General features: G+C 40.8%; 3 protein-coding genes across 3 annotated transcripts; all 3 read left to right on the top strand.

The window, feature by feature from the left end:
• Window positions 1–278: 278 nt before the first annotated feature.
• On the top strand, window positions 279–4,906 carry rap2c (RAP2C, member of RAS oncogene family). The gene is made up of 3 exons (XM_049755308.2): window positions 279–1,331; window positions 2,018–2,303; window positions 3,558–4,906. Exons 1-2 carry the CDS (start codon window positions 1,059–1,061, stop codon window positions 2,294–2,296), a joined length of 552 nt encoding a protein of 183 aa, XP_049611265.1. The 5' UTR covers window positions 279–1,058; the 3' UTR covers window positions 2,297–2,303; window positions 3,558–4,906.
• A 916-nt stretch (window positions 4,907–5,822) lies between these two features.
• On the top strand, window positions 5,823–9,635 carry zgc:92907 (uncharacterized protein LOC436733 homolog). Its single transcript, XM_049755317.2, has 4 exons — window positions 5,823–6,032; window positions 6,335–6,497; window positions 7,313–7,451; window positions 8,222–9,635. The coding sequence occupies exons 1-4, from the start codon at window positions 5,952–5,954 to the stop codon at window positions 8,331–8,333; spliced, it is 495 nt and encodes a 164-aa protein (XP_049611274.1). The 5' UTR covers window positions 5,823–5,951; the 3' UTR covers window positions 8,334–9,635.
• Window positions 9,636–11,488: 1,853 nt separating this feature from the next.
• Window positions 11,489–20,444, top strand: sesn4 (sestrin 4). The gene is made up of 9 exons (XM_049755256.2): window positions 11,489–11,742; window positions 16,151–16,348; window positions 16,703–16,885; window positions 17,096–17,347; window positions 17,773–17,875; window positions 18,085–18,209; window positions 18,278–18,444; window positions 18,528–18,672; window positions 19,411–20,444. The coding sequence occupies exons 1-9, from the start codon at window positions 11,677–11,679 to the stop codon at window positions 19,498–19,500; spliced, it is 1,329 nt and encodes a 442-aa protein (XP_049611213.1). The 5' UTR covers window positions 11,489–11,676; the 3' UTR covers window positions 19,501–20,444.
• The last annotated feature ends 327 nt before the right edge of the window (window positions 20,445–20,771 follow it).

The raw sequence follows: 20,771 nt of genomic DNA, 5'->3' as shown, positions 1-20,771 counted from the left end.
ACTATGAGACAAAAGCCAACAAAATAAATCAAGCTTTGCAAAACATTGCTTTATATTTAGACGTTTATCCGTGTCACGCGCAAAGCTCTGAATATTCTGTGTATTTTATTTCGTGAAACCCTGACTGGATGGTATGATAATCAATGGCATCTCATGTACACTACAATGTGATGTTTCACCCTGGCCACCCCATCAAAAGTATTCTAGCTACGCCCCTGTTACTTGTGTGTGTTTCTTTGAAATAGAGTTATGATTAATTTATTTCCCACTGTCAGAAGAAGGTTGAAAGTGGTTAGCTAAAGTGTAAGCGACCCCTAAACTAACATCGGGGTTATGCTGATGCCTGTGATTGGCTGGCGACCATTTCGGGGTGTACCCCGCCTTCCTTCCAGAGTCAGCCGGGAGAGGCTCCAGCTCGCCTGCCGACGAAGAAAGATGAGCACGATAGACAGATGGAGGGCTTTCCGCTGTAAATCCAAACCTGCTTTTCGGAGCCTCTGTGTTTAACTCTCCGCTGCAATTCAGCCGGGAGCGCGTCGGTAACACACACGGAGCCCTTCAAAGGTGGACGGCAGCCCCGGAAATACAAGCAGGCCCCGGCCGTCGGACGGACGGACGGACACGCCAGGTTGAGGGGCACCGCCGTCAGCGCGCTGATTGTGTCCGAATGGTGACGCCAAAATAGAATGCTGTACGCGGCGTGCGTCACTCGACGACACATCCCCGACAGTGCCTCTTCGTAACCGGGTCGGACCCCTGACGAGCCCGGGTATGGGACCGCGGAGATTTAGCCACCGTCGAGCTAGCTAACAGGCGGAGTGAAGCGGAGAGGGTAGCAACTTTTCTCCCCCTTTACACGCCGAGTTTTTCACCCTAAACTGGTGGCAGTTATGACCCATCGAGTTTATTATACCCACAAATAGACGACGTTTGATATCGTTGTCCCGGCCTGATTTTTGACAAAAGAATAGGGGTGCACAGGGCCCGTCAATGTTTCGGGGCGTCGCGAAGCTAATTCGTTAGCCGCTCCAAGTTAGCTTCGCCTCAGTCCACCACCAATGAAGGAGTACAAAGTGGTCGTGCTGGGCAGCGGCGGCGTCGGCAAGTCGGCGCTGACCGTCCAGTTCGTCACCGGCACCTTCATCGAGAAGTACGATCCCACCATCGAGGACTTTTACAGAAAGGAGATCGAGGTGGACTCGTCCCCGTCTGTACTGGAAATCTTGGACACTGCGGGCACCGAGCAGTTTGCCTCCATGCGGGACTTGTACATCAAGAACGGCCAGGGCTTCATCCTGGTCTACAGCCTGGTTAACCAGCAGTCTTTCCAGGTAAGAAAGGATGACCATCCTACTCCATATTTATCGCAGGGGACACATTCCCGGTCCATTTGTCATAGGAAAAAAATCTGTGAAATTGACAGACCATCAAAACATGAACAACTAGAGTTTGACCAGCTAAAGCGAACCACCGGGTTTAGTCCTACCTTCAATGTAATAAATATGCCCCATCAAATAAAAAGAACATTAGTCTTACTCAGGGGTGTCAAACTTATTTTTGTTGATGGCCGCCTCGTAATCATATTTTCCATCGAAAATGATATGCAGTATAGGCTACACAACAAACTGATGAAGAACAAGTTTTGGAATCAGATAAGTTAAACACTGCTTAAATAACTGCATGGCAATAAAGTGTGTATTTTTCTTTTAAGACAATAAAGCTGACTTTGGCTTTGATAATTTGCAATTTAAGTGTTGACACAAAGTTTTCAATTTGTCATCGTGGGCCTCATAAGATGATGTGACAAGCTGTATCTGGCCCCCGGCCAGGCCTTGAGTTTGACATTTATGGTCTCACTGGTTTTGAATCGAACAGTTTTTTATTTGACTGCTAAGTGAATCACATTCATTACAGATGATAGGTTTGAAAAAGCTGAGATGAAATTAGCATGTAAAAATATTTCTGCTACCTTTGTCATTTGAATTGCCCAAATTAATTTTTCTCTTCCTCCTTTGAGGACATCCGACCCATGCGAGATCAAATTGTGCGAGTGAAGCGCTTCGAGAAGGTGCCGCTGATCCTGGTGGGCAACAAAGTGGACCTGGAGTCAGAGCGTGAGGTGGCGGGCTCTGACGGCCGCGCCCTGGCCCAGGAGTGGGGCTGCCCCTTCATCGAGACCTCGGCCAAGAGCAAGACCATGGTGGACGAGCTGTTTGCTGAGATTGTGCGCCAGATGAACTATTCTACGCTGCCCGAGAAACAGGAGCAATGCTGCACCGCCTGTGTGGTACAGTGAGGAAGAGGTACGGATGTTCATGCACTCGGCGGGCGCGGGTACGTCCCATAAAAGTATTTGCATGGATTCTATTCCACCTGAGAGATTTCAGCCTAGTAAAGTGATCAATATCACATAATCATAAACGTACTAAAAAAATGTCATCATCATAAATGTACTAAAAAAATGTGTAAAATGTTATTTTACTTGTCTTCAGACAGATTTGAACCTCTCATCCATTGGCTTTAAGATGGCGCCAAAACAATAGCTTCTTTTGGCCAAATTTGTGAAGGTACACTGTGTATAAAAAAAACAAAATGGAAGCTCCGGTTTGACAAAAGTAGAAATGAGACCATCAGATGACTGCTCCAGCACAACGTCATGTGCATAAGCGACAAGAGATGTAGCGAGAAGGACGAGTGGGCGAAAACATTTAAGATGGATGTTCGACGGGGGTGAACCGCAAACGACGCCGCTCGGCGGTTCGAGCAAAAGAGCAAAGCAGACAGTTTAAAGAGGAAAAACACCACATCCTGAATAAGAAATGACGTTCCAGAACAGGAAGTGACATTGTTGCAGAGCACCAGCAATCTATTTTCTGAAACTAAAACATAGCTTACCTCAATTTTAATTTGTTCTGGGAATATTTTATTTATTTATTCCCAGCAATTAAATCTCTTCATTCTTCAAAATGGTTTTGTTTTGGCTGTGCTGCACCCATATTTGCCAGCCGCTTTCATTTTAATATGTATATTTTGCACCTGAGTAAAAGGCACTGGACCAGTCAAACATAAACAAAATAAGTCCAGACAATACAGGAATCGATTATCAAAGTAATTGACAATTCTTACCCTAGTTTTTTTTTTTTTTTATATGTATATATATTTGGTATTTTCTTGAACTGTCAATTTAAAATGGTTCTGATTATGAATAGGTTGACACTTTATAGATGTTTTTGTAGCCAATTCATTGATTCAATAATAATAAAAAAAATTCACGGATTGCTCAATTATCGAAATAATCGTTGATTGTAGCTTTAATATCATTACTATAGATTTTTGTCACGTAAAGTAGTAGTTCTAAACATTTTATTTTGTTTTATTCAGGAGGCTGCTATAAATTAATGGCATTGTCATTCATTTCAGTGGAGAAAGATAATTTCAGATTTATGGGTACTGTCACGGGAGTTACGTCACCGCTGTACTTAAACTTCAAGACAATTTCTTAAAACGTGTTTTTATATGATCTTGCTGACAAGTGGATTTTGTGTGTGTCTTTCCAGATGCAGTGTTTGTCAGATCAGCGGGGGGGAGCCAAAAGGAAGTGGGGGCACCCCGAATCGCCAGCCCCTGCACAACATGGCCGCTCGGTTTGAAGGTTCCCTGGTATCTTAATGCAGGCATGACCGCCAGCCGAGACTCCTATTTTTGATATCCCGATTTTCAGAGGGACAATTGGGTCGTGCCGCCACTCGAAAAGCCTTGAAAGGACCACGGAGAGACTTGCCACGTAGTCAAGTGCTCGTGAATTTCGTCCCCTGCCGATCTCCTTCCCCTCCTTCCTTTTAGTCAGAAAAATGTAATAACCAACAAGTGTTTGTGAGGCAGCAGCTCCTTTTTAAAGCTGCTTTAATCGCCATTATATACTTTCTTATTATTAAAACTTGTATTGCGTCACTATGGGATGCCGTTTGGGCAATTTATTTTAACATTCTTCATATCCAGCTTAAGGTACGTGCACTAGCACGCTCTTTGTCAACATTCGGCCCACTCGTAATAGTCTCCTGGAGCCGACTAATTACAAAAAATGTCTGCTAGTAATTTTGCCTCTCTTCATCTTCACTAGGAATATTGAAATGTCTGCCGATTAGTTGGTCAACTTTTGCATACTCATCAAATGACTGGATCTTAAGCTGGATATCAAGTATATTAAAAAATAAAATGCTCACAATGGCTTTCCATATGTCATTGGTTTTAAGGGGAGTCTGAAGTATTTCATCTTCAGGAAACATTTTGAATTTTAAGCACGGACACTTCAGTTCCACTTCCAGTATATTGCTCACTTTTTTGTTTAAATTCCTTTTTTTAGTTTCACAATGTGTTGACAGGATGGTTGACTGTATTGAACCAAGGCATTTTTTTTTTTTTTTTGCAGTAAAGGCTGTTGTTAAATGTTCAAATCCAGGTTTGATGCGGCGATTTAGCTCAATTTGAATGACTTTGACTGGAGTCTCAGTAACACGTGTGTGTGTGTGGATCATATAGATGGATACCTGTCTCTCCCGTGCGCTTTTTTCCCAGCGTCTCGGTGGCGGCGGCGGAAGAAGGACCAACGCAAGCACACTTGTCCACATGCATATTTTGTCTTTTCATTATTTCCACTTGACCATTTGTTGTCATTCAATAAGTCTAGCTGCAAACTGTTAAACGGATTTAACATTGCTTTCTGTTTTTTTTTCCCCTCTTAATAGTATCATATTTATTAAAAACTTATGATGTGATTAGCCAGTTTTAAACATTTTGATTTGATACTAGGTTTTTGCTTTGGTGACATCAGGCTACAAAGGTATATATTGTTTGTTTTTATATTAAGATGAGAATTTAACAGAGCCTTAAAATAATTTCTGATGCATCTCTGTGTCTTGTTTCTTCTTTCACTAACACGCAGGTGTCAAACTCAAGGCTCGGGTGCCGGATGTGGCTCGCCACGTAAATTTACAAGGCACGCAAGGACAAATTGTGCATCGGATTCATATGTCAATACTAAGATAAATACTTTTCATTTAAAAAAAGAAAAAAAAATTGAGGTATTGCCATTCATAGTGTTTAAATATTTGAGCAGTTTTATTATCCTCCGTTTGGAAAACTAGTTTGTTGCGTAGCTAATACTCATATGAGACGTTCATACATTTATTTGGGTTGATAATTTTAATGGCCCTCCGAAGGAAACTATGACTACGATGCGGCCCGCAGCAAAAATAACTTTGACACACTTGTACTAACGGATAGCCTTTTTCTAAAAAAAAAAAAAAAATCTTTTAATTGTGTCCTCAAATGCTAAAGTTAGTATACAGCAATCAATTTACTAGTACACTCTTTAAAATAGTAGGACAACCTTGGCATACTTGTAGGAAGTTAACTACATTATACTAGTGAGGCAGAATTAACTTGTTGACGTGTGTGCTTTTGGTACTAACAGTGCCAGATCTTAACTAGCAGAACTTGATGTCACTTGTAGCATGCATGTTTTATTTCACTATTATGTAAGTTGTACTGGTAGCTGACTAGTAACTGACTGTGAAAATACTTTTGCACAAGACTACTATTTCTTACTACTGCACTGACTTTTCTTACTAGTATGGAGAAAATGTGTACTATTGCACTAATCTCTTGTTGGAAAAAAGTTAATCAAATAAGTGCTCAACTTGCTTTTCTAGTAATTAGCATTTAATCGGGCTTCCGCTTCATTTCTCAAAAATATTGCAGTTTAGCCTCCAACCGTTAGAGGCAGTGTATGTTTTCTTTTTAATCTTAAAACTGTGACGTCAGGGGTAAATACGGAAGTGATGGTCATATTTACGCCACGACCTGGCTACTGCCCTGCGAACTGAGACATAAGACAGAAAAAAAAGACCTAAAATGGCCAAGTCCGCGTAAGGATCACGCCGTGAGCAGACATGAAATCTGTGTTTGTTACTGTGGGCACGACAAGCTTTGACGACCTCATCAAGGAAATCACGTCCATTGAGGCCATTAAGGTGATAATAATTTGGTGCACCGCAAAAGCCGTTTATCGAATACGTATGTTGCAGCACAGAATTCCAAACTATGTTTTATAAGTTTTGCTCAGATTCAACACTTCATTCAGAATAATGAAATTGGAGTCAACTTTTATAAGTGATGCCACAAATAGCACATTGTAATTTTATACATCCCACAAGATGACACCAAAGCTCTAGTTTTATATTAGACACGGCTTTGGGAAATTTGTGATTTTTATGACTATCCAGGTTGATTGTATTTTAAGTGAATAAACCAGTGGTTATTTTTCTTCTACCAGGCATTAAAGCATCGCGGCTATGAACGTTTGGTTCTCCAGGTGGGAAGAGGAGCCGTTCTGCCGGATCCTAAGAACTTTCCGCACGTCACCATGGAGGTTTTTCGCTTCAAGGACTCCATAGCCAAGGAGATGGAACAGGCAGATCTCATCGTCAGTCATGCAGGCAAGTACTCTGTAATGCTCGTTTTCTGTTTGAATACATTTTACTCAGTTGCCTTCAGAATTTCAAGCAAATGCAAGTGTAACTACGAGTGGATATAAAAAGATTTTGTGACGTTGTAAAGGTGGGGGGAAAAAATCTAAATGATTATCTTGCTCTTCTATTGTTTTAGCATCTTTTTATGGCTTTAGCCAGCCTCCACACCTCCATTAGGCCCTGAGCAAATATTATGTTTGGGGTCCTGTATTTCTGCCAGTAATATATTTATCAACACTTCATTTTTAAAGAGTGTGTGAAATTCCTGCCTCTATATAACTGTAATAATGAACAAAGGCCAGTAGATGGCAGGATTGTATCGCTTTGGATTAGCTATCAGTGTGACTTTTAAGTAGAAGATAAAATGGTAAATCACGGCTTGTCATGTGAATTCTGGAGCACAGAAATGACAAAATGTCACAAGTCGGACAAATTCTGACACCTGATACTCTAACAGATTGTTTGTCTGCACAGTTTGGTATAGACAGCATCTGTGCCACCGTGGGTAGTTGAAAGTGTGTGTTGTGACCGTGAGAGCAGGTGTTCAAGGGTGGTGAGGACTGTGTAACAAAAAAAAAAAAAAAGTCACCAACTTTGAAAACAATTCCTCAGACTCCATTTCCAACTTTGCTCACGTCCATGTCTACCTTTTGGATGTTTTTTTTGTTTTGTTTTTTTAACGTCCACACATCCATTAAAACATGTCGACATGTGAAGTGAAACCGGGAATTTGCCGATGGGCTCGTGGACATGTTAAGGAATGTGGATCTTGTTTCTGTCAGGGGCCGGAAGTTGCTTGGAAGCACTGGGTGCTGGCAAAGCCCTGCTGGTGGTGGTCAATGACAAGCTGATGGACAACCACCAGCTGGAACTGGCCCGACAGCTGCACAAGGACTCGCACTTGCTCTACTGCACTTGCCTGTATGTAATGTAGACCTGGGGAGGGGTTCTCAAACGTATTTGAAATTCCAGGGACACACTGCTGCAAATTAAACATAAATCAGAGGTGTCCAAACTTTTTCGACAGTACCCCAAAAAGAGAATAGAAGCAGATTATGCTGTAGGTTAACATGATGAGATAGCAAAAACAGTTCGGTATCATTTTATAATGATGAAAGACAGCAAGATTTGTTATCACGTTACCATGTAGTAAGTTTAACCTCCAAATTTGGCCAAAAAGAATTCATTCTGATTTGGGTAGCTGGCAGAATCCCATCCGCTGATGTTATGCTTTTTACATTTACAATGTTTTTAAAAATAGTCTAATTTTTTTATAGTATTTTAGAAGAGGAGCTTAGAATGCAAAACAATTAGAAAGTTGCTTATCTTTGAAGGAAAAAAAAGTTAATAATCGTCCCATGTAAAAGAAAAAAAAATGTAATCAAACAACCATAAAGTTGTGGGTTTTGTTTTTTCCCAAATAGTCAGGATATTATGATGTTAAATTAACCTTAAACAAAGGAAGAAAGCCATATTTTAATGTGAATTTCAAAAAATACATCTTGACTCATGGATTATTATTATTTTATTCTGAAAAAAATGAATTTGTTCTGAAAAAAATAACCTACAGTGGACAGTTTGTGTACTTTATCTATTCATGTATTTTTTTTAATGAAGAACCCTGGGGCTAGATTGTACAGAGGGATGATTAAGTTTAGTGAGACCCTTTTTTCTCCCTCTTCCTCTCGCAGAACGCTGACAGAAACCCTGAAGTGCATGGACCTTTCCGTCCTTCAGCCTTTTGTGCCGGGTCAGCCGAAAAAATTTGCAGACTTTATGGACAAAGCACTTGGACTCAAGTAAATCTTACCATCACTTTAATTTGGATTTAATATGGAAAATTATTGGTTTTTTATTCCACATTTTCTTGGGTCTCTGGAATTCATGCCCATGCATATTTTTCCTAACAGTAAGGCTAATTTACACACCAACTGCCCTCTCACACTGAGTTTCCTCGCCTATAACATAATCTGCTAGGCTGAGTGAAGATCCCGTGCCACTTTCAAGTGACAGCAGGGCAACACTGCATTGTATTGTTTTAATGCAGAAACAAACACATTCCATTACGAGTGCCTTGGTATCACGGCAAAGCTGAAAGGTAAGCCGAGCTGCAATGAGTTTTGATGGGTAAACACATTAGTTGCCATTGTTAGCTTATGCTAAGCGACACGATTGCTCGGTGACGTTGTTCCTGGAATATTTTGACAGAAGCATGCCACAAACATGTAATGAGTACTACTAGAAAATATTGCGGTATTTCTCCTTTATTTTCATATCCTCACCGAGGAACAGCAGTTTTATTTTGTTTAATTTTTAATCAATCTAGTGCTCCATCTTGTGTATGTGGGCCAAAGTGCAATTCAGGCTGTTTTGTCTATGCGCTATCAATGTCACCTCAGTCTTGTATGTTTTGCAGACCTCGCACCAGTAAAGGCAATGAAGCATCATACTCATAGATTACTTTCTACACTTCTCAGCATGTAAAAATACACATACAGTCAGTCAACCTTTGCTTGGCAATGCATCATATACTGTAGTGACCACATTATAAAAAAATAATTGCTGGTTTTACCATACCAACACCCTTTAAACATTTAGGCTTATTACAAATTAGAGGTACGGTGTGCTTGCCTCCAGTTGAAGTTGATTGTAAAACTGATACATCCCAAAAGTAAACATTACTCATATTATTTTGTCTAACAAAGGTTTGCGAGTATGTTAATAGATAGCAGAAAACATTATTGGATGGGCTAACAGTAATTTGCATGTTTGGGTTATCATGTCGCTCAATTTTTTTTTTTTTTTAGACAACTGTTGATCAGGCTTTTGCTGATGATGATCGCAAGGAAGAGAAATGCTCACATTTTGCTTATGTATGGCTTTGATTGAGATATTTCCAACTCTCTTAATTCAGCACAGAGAATAATAGTATTAAGCATTTGAGTCCAACCCACCCACCCAACCTAGCTAGCAGATGGCTCCTAACTGATTGTTAGCCGTCTGCTTGTTCAGACCGGTTCTGCCAGCCTGTTCAATAGGATCCACATGATGTTTGCGCAAAGCCTCAAGTAATTTAATAAAGGTGGACACTCGCTCTTTCTCTCACGCTGTCGTGGATGACGGCTATTTTGTTTTTTCCCCTCCTTCCATTGCGCTTCTTTTGACATCTTGCATTGCTGCCAGACAGTGAGATGGTTGTACGAAGCAACTCTATGTGCCCCCCCCCCCCCCACACACACACACACACACACTTTTTTTTGGGGGGGGGGCGCACAATGACAGGAGTTGATGGCTTACTGTACGACTGTACTGTTATTTATAATAAATGGAATTTTTTTAGGTTGTTTTTCTTCCTTTTTTTTAGTTTAGCATAAGCACTTCCTCTTATGACCCTGCAGGTTCTTTACTTTCGCCTACTTCAGCCTTGCATTGAGATTTATTGTTATAGGAGAATATTAAAAGCAGGCACAACTGTTAAAATGATGCTTGTATTTGTACTTATATAAGTACAGGAGTAGAATTAGTCCCTTTACCAGAGTCTACTTTTGCCAGCTCTGTGGGTATGTCATTAGTCTGGTAACTTTGAAATTATGCAGTCGGGCAAAATTCATAGTTAAAAATTATTGTGTGTACACGCTTGAGGACAGCCGGAATGCCGTGACTCCTGTTTTCATAAGTGCGTGAATAACAACTTGATTTAAAACTGTTATGTCGAGCGCTTTAAGAACAATCGTCCTATTCATCACAACAGAACTGGACCAAGGAAGGCCATACAAAGAATCACAACTGTGTCAGTTTTACAGTAACTTTAATAAACAACTGAAAAGATACACAACTCAGAAAGTTAGCAGGATTAGGATTTGGGGTAAAACTTCAAGATGAAACTGTAGAAGTTCTAAATTTCCAATGTTTCCGATCTTTTTGTTTGTCCCTCTTGCTTTTCTTACAAGAAGAATGACAAAATTCACATCAGGTCTTTGTTCCATTGTTATTTTCGGGACTCTTGCGGTTTGTGTTGCTCTACAATTCAAATCCATTGACCAATTTGAATGAGGAAATTTAGTGATTGATTCTTGCACTTCAAATTTATTCATCAGAAATCTTTGGGTTATCTGTCGGCTATGGCCAGTTGCCCAAAATAAAGGATTTTGACTGAATTCTTATTTCTGAACCCCTAGTCATAATATAGGGAGTTTCATATTGTTGATCAACAGATTTTGTTTTCTGTCCGTGCAAATACACGTGTTCCCATTCAAAAGCCCTTCCGTGGCAAAAAGGCAGCTTAATCAATCCAATCAAAGACTTAGTTGTTGTTCACATGCATACATGTTTGTCTCATTAAGTCAAACGGAGATAAATGTGCGAGCTTCATGTTGTGGATTGTCGTATGGATGTCTCTTTTAAAAGAAATACACACTAGGTCTAATGTCCACAGTCTTTATATTTTATTATTTAATAATAATAATAAAAGTCCCTTTTTGTTTTGATTTTTTTTTAATAAGCTTGCCGTCCCAAATAGAGGGCACGTTGTTATGTTAGATCCTTTGTGTGTCCCCTCGGCAGCCAAACCCGCCCTCGCTGTGCTGTGATTGGCTGCCTGACACCGGAACCTCTACGTCTTCCGTCCTTTCTTCGCTATGATTGGCCACGCTGTTGCCAGACCCGCTCGTCTCGCGCTCTCCTTTGCTGTCATTGGCTTTTCCCATCTATTCCACATTATTTTAAGTGCACATTTAAAAGCAGGTTTGACAATTCATTCAAGACGCAAAGAAGAAAAACGATTGCCAAAGATTATTAAAAAAAGACTCATATAAAACGCTATGATTGGCCAAGTAGCTCGGCTACGCAAGTACGCCCGCCTACCTTCTACTGTGATTGGCTGCGCCGCTAACGGAACCGGCATCTGACGTTCACCTCCTTTGCTCTGATTGGCCCCACTGCAGTCGTAGCTGTCAATTCACATGCTGGCAGCTTTTGCCTGGACTCAGTCGTCACTCGTCTACAGGAGCAGAACGCCGTACGCGGCCTCCGGTGCTCTGCTTCTCCGGTCTTCCACCTCCTACTTCGCCTTTTGTTACGAGCAGCACCCGGCGGGGGACCCATCAGACATAACCGCGTTCATGTAATTAACACACTGGGCTGGAAAATGATCATCTGTACGAATAAAATGGAGTACCCGCTCAGAAGCCAGTACCAGAGAGTCCAGAAACAGGTAGGCGAAGGCGGCTAAGTTACGGGAGCACTTAACGGCTAAACAGCATAGCGGGCACTCCATGCATTTTGCTCAAGGTCCAAAAAAAAAAAAAAACTCTTACATTTGATATCTACTTTTGTTTTAGTGCACCACCGAAATTCTGTTAACTCGCTTTCAGTCTGGTAACTTTGGCGTAGCATAGTACTATATATATATATATATATATATATTCATCAAGTCATTCATCTTGTAAAAACTTTATTTTGGGTTATATCCATATCACGTTAGATTCTTTGACTTGTAGCCATCGTGAAACAACTTTGGGAATGGTTCCTTTTCCGTTTAAGGGTACTTTCTCGTCACTCTTAATACATGTCGCGTTTATGTGACTTAATTGTATACATTTAATTTATTACCATAGTTTATACACGAATCATGACTTATGTGTGGCAAAAGCGCACCACTGGGCTGTGTTGAAATGGATGAGTTACAAGCTTCACTGGAGGTGGGGGATGACGTCAACCCGAGAAGATTTTGGAAGAAAAAGTGTCAAGTGAAGGAAGACGTGCAGTGCAGGGGCAGCCTCAGCAAAATTGTGACTCTTTTGCATTTTCATCCTAATTGATTGATGCTCTGCGCCATTCTGGTTTTTTTTTTGTGTGTGTCTGTGTTTTGTAGTGATGTTTTTGCAGCTCAACAAGGACTGCCAATCAAAGTTGTTTTTCTCCTGTGCCACTGCTATTCGCTTTGCAACCTATAAGGGGGCGCTGTCTCTAGTCCAAAAAAGAGGAGAGATGTGTTTGCTGCAGTTAGAAAGCAAAAAAAAAAAAAGGCAGGAGGAATGTGAGAGCAGTGAAGGATTTGCTGGAGAAAGGGCTCTCGTCGTCACCAACAAACATTTTTATGCACCAAAGGCGAATACAATTCGATCCTAAAGCCAATTTTAAAAAAAAAACTGAAATTGCAAGATTTTCCTCTTCATCCTGCAGCACAGTTTTGTTTGTCTTGCTCCTCTTCACGTATCTTTCTTCTTCTGCGGGGAGCGTCTCAACATGTGTTCAATATCCCTAATCCAAAGTAAGATCCATACACTAGTACACTTTATTGGTACTGGTAAAACCCTCAACCCCACTAACCCGCCCCCACTATTACTAGTGAGAAATCCTTGTCACTAGTAACGACTAGTGACTGAATCTTACTAGAAAAACAATTTCTGCTATATTGTTTGACCTTTCTGCACACTTAGCATCACACATGCTCACTAGTTTGGCCTCGAGTGCAGCACCGTTGTTGAGTTGCATTTTAGTAAGCCTAAAGTAACATCAGTAGTGGAAAAAAAAATGACACAGCACCTTAGTCATTTAGTAGTAGTGTCATGCAATTGTCTCTTCATGCAGTTTTTGCCTCACGAGTAACATGACGGACGGACGGATGGATGGATGGTACATGCTCAAATGGCTTCATGGAGAAGAGACTAGGAGCTAGTTTTGGGCCCAATATTGTTTCCAGCAGAGTAGTTTGTTTACGAGCTAACTGTGTACTAGTAGGCCAGAAGTGGCACTATTTGTGAAAATACAAACGTTACCTGGGAGAAATAGTGTCCTGAAATGGCTTCTGATAGTGAGAAAAAAAAGATTGTATAAGTCCCTGTAGCTTATGCTAGATGTCAAGGAGACTGAATAAATGCTCAAATGGCTTCATGGAAAGGCCAAGCCCATTTTTTATAATGAATGAAATTCATGTTTATAGGCTTCATGAAAGGTTTCTCTCTTCACCCTGGTGTAGTATTGTCTTCTCCTCATTTCTTCTTTCCCTCCTTCTCCTCCTCCTCTTCGTCGGCATCCTGCGGCTTCTTTGGCTGTTTTTGTGCCGTGGCCGATCTCAGTTCGAATTGCACGGCCAAAAGCAGCCCATGTGTTTCCGGATGAATTTATGCCAGGCCCGCCGCGTGATTGGGACGCAATCGGCATGCGGATTAAATGTCCTGCTACTGTGACCCACAAAAACAAACACACACACACACACACGCACGACTCAAGATGTCACATGTACCCCCCGAGAAGCCATTTTGTTTTCCGTCTTTGTATGTTGATCGCTACCGCCATATCCCTGGTCTTTGATTCCCGTTGGTGTTTTTCACATTTTCCCGCCTGGCGGCTGGAAGAAACAAAACAACCTCGCCACTCTTCCTTTGGTTTTGGCTTCTGAATGATGGCCATCTTTTTTTTTTTTTTTTTATAAATTGTTTTTCACAGAATCCTTCAAAATCTGTGCTCTATCAGATTGGCATTCACTTTAAGGGGGTTCTTCTCATTTGATGGCACTGAGGCTGCTCCTTTTGGCCTACATTCCTGTCATCACAAGCTCAGGTCAATTCATCAATAAGATAATTAACCAATGAATCCATTTAGAATGAATTATTAGTTCCATCCTTGCTTGAGGTTTTTTTGTGTTGCTGTCGCATTTGTATGCACAAAAGCCTTGGCGGTCATGCCCTCCTCCTTCTCAATGTTTACTGCACAGAACAAAATGTGCTTTGTAATAGCTCCCATCGTCTCCTAAATGGTGATTTATTTTTTTTAGCGCTATCCACCCACATGCAACAGGTTTTTTTTTTCACCCGCTCTCCTTTTTCATGCGGGTGTGTGGTTCCCCCACTTCATTTTTTTTTTTCCACCTGCGTGTACAGTAAGGTGTGTGTCGGCACCTTTACTTGTTTGTTGTCAGCCAATATTACAACAAAATTACAAAACAAAATTAATTTATACTTTGCATGTCTGACTGGACCCAAATAAGACTGTAATGGAGAGATTATGTAATCATGACATTAGAATATAATTTTACACTCATAACACCAAATGTGTTTATTAAAACACTTTTTTCAGTATCATCGGTGCTTGTTCTTGAAGACATAGAAAAAAAATCACTTTGAGGAAATGAAAGAAAGACTCACAAACAAGAAGCGAAGACTGCTCGCCTCAAACTGGTTTTTGTTGTTCTCGCTTAAAGTGTACTTTAAAAATGGCGTATAAGACAATAATATTCATTACAAGTATCGTGTACTCTCTGAATTTACAATTCAGCAGTAAGAGGAACACTATATTACCTGTCATATATTGTCAGTGAAAGATATCTTGAACTTTCGCTTTCACATGAAGGGAAATTTTTGCTAGTCAGCTGTGGCTCTGCTTCTCCCTAGACACACTTCACTTGCGAAAAGACATCATACATTTCCTCATTGTTTCCCCACCAAGACAGTCATGATGGCAAAACACATTTTCCAAATCAGCATAAAAATTCCCTTTTTTTTTTTTTTTTTTCCTGTATCAAACCATGGGTAATAAAATGCACACGTATATGCAACCTTACGCAACACAGTCATACAAGCAGGATTAAGTCTAAATCAAAAGTTTTAAGGTTGATTTACAGCTAATTCCATTTTAGATGCCGTTTCGTTGCTTTTGTGTACTTTGTCATAGTCCATTTGTATCTCATACAATGATTTGCATCTACGAGCTAACAGCCAATCAGAATGAGCCATTGTCACTGACAGACAATATCGTTTGCAAAACTTTTTAATTCTTGACAATTCTAAACGCTGCATTTTGCTTGGATTTGTTCCTGCTTGTATTGCGCGTGTGCGTGTCTGTGCGTGCATGTGGGACTTGTTGAATTGTCAGCCAGATCTATTGTCTATTTGTCGGTATCTAAATCCAATAGGCAGGAAAGTCGAGGATTTTTTCTTTTCTCAGACGTGTGAATCCCCATTCTTGTTACGTGTTAAGAAATGTTGTAATGACGTGAAAATGGCAGGCAAGGCAAAGATGTTTTTTTTCTTACATGTGTGAATTCCCATTCATATTACTTTGTCGTAATGACTAAAAATTCTAGCAGCAATTTGGAATCCCCGCTTACTTTTCACCTCACTCCACATGTCACGTTTCTTATATGCGCGTATCGATCAACAGCGCTTACAGATAATCACGTGTTAACAGTCGAGCAGTCTGGCAAAGTCCACAGCTAATTACACCGTATCTCCAAATGGTAGTTCCTCAAGAGGCTTCATCTCTTGACCTAAATAGAGTCCAAGCAACAATCTCACAGGCTATAAATTGAAACACTCTTCCGCAGTCCGTGTCACCCCAGCCAAGTGTATGTGGACGCCGCAAGTGGGGGGACGCGCGCACGCACGCACACGCACACACACCACTCAAATCACCTATCGGGATTTCACCCTGGCAAACACACAATCTTCCCCTCCTCCCTCCCACGCACATTTCCAATGGCTTGCAAAACAAAGTTAAATGCCCGGTCACGCTTTAAACGTGTTTAAACGGATTAAAACTCACTGTATGCTGCAGTATTTATTTGAGTGCCTCCAACTGAATGCTTTTTTTTTTTTGCTTCTTTGTGATTGTTTGTTCAGGCGATGGTGAGTAAGGAGAAGGAGCGCGCGTCTCTGGTGCTGATGAAGACGGCGGCGGGCCGCGGCAGCCTGGACGCCGTATCGCAGCAGATGGCCTCGCACCCGCAGTATTTGGAAAGCTTCCTGCGAGCGCAGCACTACATCTTGCACATGGACGGACCTCTGCCGTTGCCCTGCCGCCATTACATCGCTATCATGGTGCGTCAAAAAAAAGGCAAAACTCGTGCATTTTGAAATTAGAAATATAACTTTATAATAGTGTAATTAATAAAAAAAACTATACAGTAAAGTAATGATTAAATATATGGGGTTCACAAGAATTAAATCTGCTACCCATTCTGGTGTGTGTACTTTAGCCACAAGGGGGCAGTATAATGCAGGCATATACAAAAGCAGTCACTGCTCAGTAAACCACAGTAATATTAGTTACTGTATTAAATAGGATCAGTAACGCCTCAGTGATTATTATGTTGTGTGCCTACTTGTGTACAACCTTTTCTTCTTGAAACTGCGCAACTTTATTCTCATTTGATCTTTTGCTGCTTTTTTTAGGCAGCGGCACGCCACCACTGCAACTACCTGGTCTACCTGCATTCGGCCCAGTTCCTGAGGCTGGGTGGCGACCCCCTGTGGCTGCAGGGCTTGGAGGCGGCACCCTTGCGTCTGCGCCTGCTCGACCACATCAACAAGGTGCTGGCTCACCAGCCCTGGCTGGCTGCCTGCTCGGACATCAAGGTGGGAAAAAAAACAAAATCAACACATTCACCTTGACGCTAGGATGCACTTCATTGTTGGAATAATAATCATTCAGACACATCCACCAATCAGACCTTCCCTGACTGTGATGGAAAGTGGTGGAGAAGTGGTTCAATTTGTCCCAGTTAACAGTATTTGCTTACCCAGGATCTGACCACTAACCACCAGTTCTAACTTGTGTTCCCGCAGACGCTGCTGAAGTGCGGCGAGCCGTGCTGGTCTCTGGCCGAGCTGGTTCAAGCCGTTGTGATTCTGGCCCACTGCCACTCTCTATGCAGCTTTGTGTTCGGTTCCAACGCTGCTGACTGGGGCCACCCGGCGCCCCCGAGCAAGTCTCCCAATGGCACGCCGCCTACCTTCTGCGCCTTGGACGTCACTAACGGCAACCCCAACGGGCCTCAGTCAATCGACAACGTCGCCGAACAAATTACACGACGCTGGGTAAAAAAAAACAATGGAACTCATGTCACAGTAATAGTGCTATATACAAGTGCTTGTCAGCAAATTACAATGTCATGGAAAAAGTAATTGACAATGTACAGAGCCCTTCTGTGAATTATAAGTTTACAAGTACTTAACGTCAATGCCTACAGATGCCCCACAAAAAAATGTACTTTCAAAGTTACCGTATGCAATATTAGGTATAAAAATATACTTTTTGTGTAGCCAATCAATGTCACAACTTTATCAATTGAACTATTAAAACTGATTTTTTTTTTTTACTGACCTCTAATCTGTTGAGAAATCCAAGCAGTAGACACAAACTTCAAACTAGCAGATGATGTTTGGCAACAATGTTTTCACACGTTTTCAATCAATCATTGCTCACGCTGTCCTTGTGATTTTTTTTTTTTTTTTTTTGTCAGTCTGTGGACTCGGGTGGTGACCTGTTGAATCTGAAGGACAAGAGCCATAAAGCTCATGAAGAGCGAGACAAGCGAGAAGAGCGTCTGCTGAACAACCAAGCCGGTAAACAAAAAACAACTAAGGTCTATTTCCTTAAATTAGTCTTAAAAATTGGACAATGCAAAATTATAGGGTGTTGACATCTAGAGGCCAACAGTGTAATTACATCCAAAATAAATTACTGGCAGATTAAAATTGACTTTTTAAAGTGAATTAAAAAAAATCTGCATCTTAGGAGTTGAGTTATTTTTATTTTATGTTATTTTTTTCAGATGTTGAAGAAGAAGACGAGATAATGTACTTCGCCGACCCGTCTCGCTTCGTCACAGAGCCCGATTTCGATTACAAGGAATTTGCCCGCAGAGACGAGGACCTTTTCCAAGTATTTCGAGTTCAGGTGAGTCAAAGGTCGTACACCGTATAGAGATCAATAGATACATTGTGACTGTTTTTAATCGTGGTCAGGACTACTCATGGGAGGACCACGGCTTCTCGCTGGTCAACCGCTTGTACTCGGACATCGGCCACCTTCTGGACGAGCGCTTCCGAAATGTCACCTCCGTGTCGTCCCCGCACGGCCCCGAACTGAAGAGGGCCGTCTGGAACTACATCCACTGTATCTTGGGAATTCGGTTGGCCTTTCATCTCATATGTCCTTTGGTTGTCGCTGTGGAAACGGTGAGCGGATTAAAAGACTGTTTACTGCCGGCGGCAGGTACGACGATTACGACTACGGGGAAGTGGACCGGCTCCTGAAGCGAGATCTGAAGGTGTACATCAAGGCCGTCACGTGTTTCCCCGACCCTAGCAAAAGTCCGGCGTCTCCGCTTGGCTGGGCTTCTCTTAAAACATCTGAGCGGGTGAGTCAAGCCTTGCAAAGATGGACCATTTTTGACCTTTAAAATGGATACAATTGTTTTGGGAGCAAAATCCTTCTCCAACTTCCAGAACTGTTTCCACATTGCCCAAATACCCACAAGTTTACATTTTTAAAATATTTATCACATGACTAAAATCCCACATTTTCATCCCCCAAAAATGGTCATTCTACCTATGGCCACTTTTTCAGAATAGACATTGGCTATTTTGATCTGACTTGAAAATAGTCATCTCATTCATCTTGGTAACTAACTATTTTATAGATGAGGCAAATTTACACATATGATCATGACGGCATTTCTAAATCAATGTAGACATTTGAGATATTTCTTTTCCTTTTCTACTTTGATATCCACGCACTCATACTTATCTACTAGAGTTTGATTTGTGGATGGTTGTATTTAAAAATATACATTTTTGCGCGTTTTCTTTGCACTATACTTACCCTAATAATTTTCTTTTTTGAATCTTGCACATAAGAAAAAAAGGAACTAAAACCAATAAAAACAAAACTTATAAAAACTAAAAATGGTAAAAAAAACGATTAAAACATCTCTTAAAACTGATTAAAAATGATTTAACAAATTTAAAAATTAAGATTTAAAAAAAAAAAAGATTAAAAATAAACCCATACCAAATCCCGATATGGATCTTACCGTTTGATTTCTACGGAAAATGTGGCGGATTTCGTTGCAATCATCTTTCTCCTCCTTTTCCAGATCCACATGAATTTACTCATCATGGAGGCGCGTCTGCAAGCGGAGCTCCTTTACGCCCTGAGAGCCATCACTCAGTACATGATCGCCTGAGAGCCTCTCGCAAGTGCACGCTTCTTTTTTTCTTCCTTCTCCATCGAGGTACACCCGCTTGACGTATCGACGTCTAAATTAGGAAGAGCGCGTGTGTGCCCCAAAGATGTGCCACACCGCCTCTCCTCATGTGCAATCCTGAAAAGACTTCAGACAGAACTCACAAAATAGTATTCAGCTTTTGGGTGACAATTCACATCAACTTTTACAGGTCAACTTCATTTGACCTCCTGTAATACAATTAATTGCCGACGTTGCCAGAATTTCTTCTTGATCAAATACTTTTTGTGTGTTCAACTCTTTACTGTCATGCAAAAAGTTGTGAAACAATGAACAGTTGTGCATTCAAAAGGTTACAGAAGGTTGAATGGAATTCACATAAAAAGGCTCTTGAGCATTTTAGACTCATCCTGAATTGAAGCCCAATCTCTCCAACTTTTTGTGCGTAGTACTGTAAGTATTTATACTGTTCCGTCATGAACACTCTCCTTATAATAGTAGTTGCGTAGTTTTGTTGAATGTTCTCCAAGGACAATCCTCATTCAGTATTGTTTGAAGGACCCTTTTGGATCTCCTAAGCTGTTTGTTCAAAATAATAAACCCAACAACCTTAGTTTCTTTTTAAACAAGCACTTTTAAAAAAAAAACTATATATATATATATTTATAATGCGAGGAAGCAAGCGAAAAACAGACGTGACGTGGGATTTTTTTATTCGTAGACCTGCTGAAAAAAGTTTGTGACTGACTGAAAACATAAAAAACTTTGAGTAAGTTTGTACGTGAGCGCTTTGTGGTACAAACACACACACACAAAAAGAAGGTGTTGAGCCATCGACAAAATGATTGTTTTTGTTTTCCTTGCCCATTGAACAAAATGGATGTTTTTGTGCTTTATGGAAAGAAAATGCACGGTACCGTATGCCAAGCAGAACGAGATGCAAACATGTTTTTTGAAGGATTTGTCGGGGAATTTGACAGGTTTTGTACACTGTTGTTGTTGTTATTGTGCTATGATTAGAATTAGAACATTTGACGAAGCACAAGTGCTTTTCAAATTTAGGTCCCCAAAAACTCGTTTGCAAAAAAAGCTCATACCCATGCCAATGAATCACTGACATGCCTAAATAGACGTGTGTGCATGTGTGTGTGTGTGTGTGTGTATATATATACACACACACACACATATTTGTATATATATATATATATATATATATATATATATATATATATATATACAAATATGTGTGTGTGATATGTGTGTGTGTGTGT

Source organism: Syngnathus scovelli, chromosome 1 (genome assembly GCF_024217435.2).
Source record: "Syngnathus scovelli strain Florida chromosome 1, RoL_Ssco_1.2, whole genome shotgun sequence".
Taxonomy (NCBI): Eukaryota; Metazoa; Chordata; class Actinopteri; order Syngnathiformes; family Syngnathidae; genus Syngnathus; species Syngnathus scovelli.
The sequence above is the reverse complement of the archived record's forward strand: the minus strand, read 5'-3'. Positions and strand labels throughout refer to the sequence as shown.

Excerpts from the sequence above, each read along its gene's own strand:
- rap2c (XM_049755308.2), top strand. The coding sequence starts at position 1,059 with ATGAAGGAGTACAAAGTGGTCGTGCTGGGCAGCGGCGGCGTCGGCAAG. Across the intron at positions 1,332-2,017 it reads TTAACCAGCAGTCTTTCCAG|GACATCCGACCCATGCGAGA; the intron begins GTAAGAAAGGAT and ends TCCTCCTTTGAG.
- zgc:92907 (XM_049755317.2), top strand. The coding sequence starts at position 5,952 with ATGAAATCTGTGTTTGTTACTGTGGGCACGACAAGCTTTGACGACCTC. Across the intron at positions 6,033-6,334 it reads CGTCCATTGAGGCCATTAAG|GCATTAAAGCATCGCGGCTA; the intron begins GTGATAATAATT and ends TTCTTCTACCAG. Across the intron at positions 6,498-7,312 it reads TCTCATCGTCAGTCATGCAG|GGGCCGGAAGTTGCTTGGAA; the intron begins GCAAGTACTCTG and ends TGTTTCTGTCAG.
- sesn4 (XM_049755256.2), top strand. The coding sequence starts at position 11,677 with ATGATCATCTGTACGAATAAAATGGAGTACCCGCTCAGAAGCCAGTAC. Across the intron at positions 16,886-17,095 it reads CTGCCTGCTCGGACATCAAG|ACGCTGCTGAAGTGCGGCGA; the intron begins GTGGGAAAAAAA and ends GTGTTCCCGCAG. Across the intron at positions 18,210-18,277 it reads TCCAAGTATTTCGAGTTCAG|GACTACTCATGGGAGGACCA; the intron begins GTGAGTCAAAGG and ends AATCGTGGTCAG.